The sequence below is a fragment of the Saprolegnia parasitica genome (assembly GCF_000151545.1).
Source record: "Saprolegnia parasitica CBS 223.65 unplaced genomic scaffold supercont2.1208, whole genome shotgun sequence".
NCBI lineage: Eukaryota > Oomycota > Saprolegniomycetes > Saprolegniales > Saprolegniaceae > Saprolegnia > Saprolegnia parasitica.
The window spans coordinates 1-1,935 of record NW_012157602.1 but is presented as its reverse complement, the minus strand read 5'-3'; the positions used below and the strand labels follow the sequence as shown (position 1 = coordinate 1,935).

Sequence of the window (1,935 nt, the reverse complement as noted above, 5' to 3'; positions counted from 1 at the left end):
TATGGTCGTCTAGTTGTTGTTGATAGGACCAAGAAGAAAAGAGAGTGAGCAGCAAGCAGCGAGGGAGCACGGATGCGGCGCGTCGGCTGCCATCACTGCGCAGATTTTTCACGTGCGGCAAAGCTCAGGAAAGGTTCTTGGTTGCCAATCAAAACGAGGGCGGAATGGATCGCTTTTTACGTAGTTCAAGTCGCACCCAGCTGCCGTATGCGCAGGGCCCTGAGAGCGCTTCACGTGTTGATCCGCCGAGCTTCAATGCTTGCGATCTATAGGTATTGTCAACACCGTCGTACAACCCCGTGTCGAAACCTGTATCTGGAGTCGTAGGTCGTGAAGCCTAGAGTTTTGCACCATTTTTTATGGTGGCAAGCAACGGACGGTGGCCAGCAGTGTGGCCAGCACGTGGGCGGAAGCGGCGCCCACGAGTTGGGTGGACGTCTGCATAGACCTCGCACTTTTGTGTACCTTGGTGAATAAACACGCGCAGCGAAGGAGGTTTAACCTACCATGCGACACACCAACCGTGACATCCGACCGCATCAAACATGGCGCCGCAGCTGGGGCCGCAAAACCAAAAGACGTAAAAGGTATAACAAAACCAAAAGACGTAAAAGGTATAATAGTGCCTGGTTCGCGATAGGAGCAAAGTCCCTTCGCTTTTTGTTTTGAGACTTGGATTGCCGTCCCGGCGTTAACATCAATTGAACGGTGACCAAGTGCTGGGCTTGTGGTACTGCTGTTGCTGGCGCTGGGAGACAGAGACTCGGAATACTCCGAAAGAGCAAACTGATATGGTGCCCATCGATTGAGCAGATTTATACGTTATGCAAAGGTCCCCCTTGCTCATGCGAAGAAGCTCTTGAGAGCTTGGGTTTCTGGTGGACAAGCCAATATTCTAGGAAATGCCCCTGCGATGTGCATGGACTAGAGTCTAACCTATTGGTGGAGTATATTCGAGTTCTCGTTGATCAAACAGGGTACCCAAGCGTATACGACCCGCGCCAACGACGTGGTTGCAATGGCAACAAAAATTTGGTCGGGCATTAAAAAAGCCACGTCAGGTTGGAATAGACGCTCCTCACATCGGCTCGCACTTTTTCCTTGCATGGGCGAGGACCATGCGCAGACGCTCGTCGCCTGCCACATACTGCTGCTGTGTACTGTTTGTCAATCCAAGAGGGGTTCGCAAGGCTTCCAATCGCTCTTTCAATACTGAACGAACGGGAGTGTCCAAGAGATGCAGTCGTCTAATTTCTCTGACTGCGTTTGTAACGCCACGGACCACTTTGCATTGAACGGTCAGCAGCATCGAAGGGCTGTGAGCCCAATGCAAGTCATGCACAAACAAGTAGCTCGAGACGCCAGTACGCCACAGATATCGTGCGTTCGGGGCGTGGGTGGTCGGGTGCAATGTGAAAATGGACCGTAGTACAGTAGACAGTCACATGTCTTTTCTGTGGTGCACGTCATCTCTGTCAAACGGACCAGCGACGACGATACCGTGACCACGTTTGTTGACCTGGTTCAAAAGCTGCTACCAACACGGTGTCCTTGCACCCAGGACGTGCTGAGACGATGCATCGCATTTTGTATTTCGTGCCATGAGCAGCACGCCAGTGTTTGCCGAGTCGCCAGGCACGTCGCCGATGGACGACGGCGTCCTGCTCGAGCTGGAAACGTCCCCCGACGACGCTGAGATAAAAACGACGACGACGACGACGCACACGTACCGCCCCGACGTGGACGGTCTCCGAACACTGGCGGTCGTTCCCGTCCTCGTCTTCCACGCGTACCCCTCGTCGCTTCCCGGTGGCTTTATTGGTGTCGACATCTTCTTTGTGATTTCCGGCTTCCTCATCTCGGGCATTCTCTTCCGCGAGTGCCAACTCGGCAAGTTTACCTACGCAGGGTTCTACGCGCGGCGCATTCGGCGCA

General features: G+C 53.7%; 1 protein-coding gene across 1 annotated transcript; it reads left to right on the top strand.

Moving 5' to 3' along the window:
- Positions 1 to 1,601: 1,601 nt before the first annotated feature.
- Positions 1,602 to 1,909, top strand: SPRG_18449 (hypothetical protein; the record flags this gene model as incomplete). The annotated part of the gene is made up of 1 exon (XM_012357888.1): positions 1,602 to 1,909. A coding segment is annotated over one exon (308 nt), but the record flags the coding sequence as incomplete, so codon positions are not given.
- Between the last annotated feature and the right edge of the window lie 26 nt (positions 1,910 to 1,935).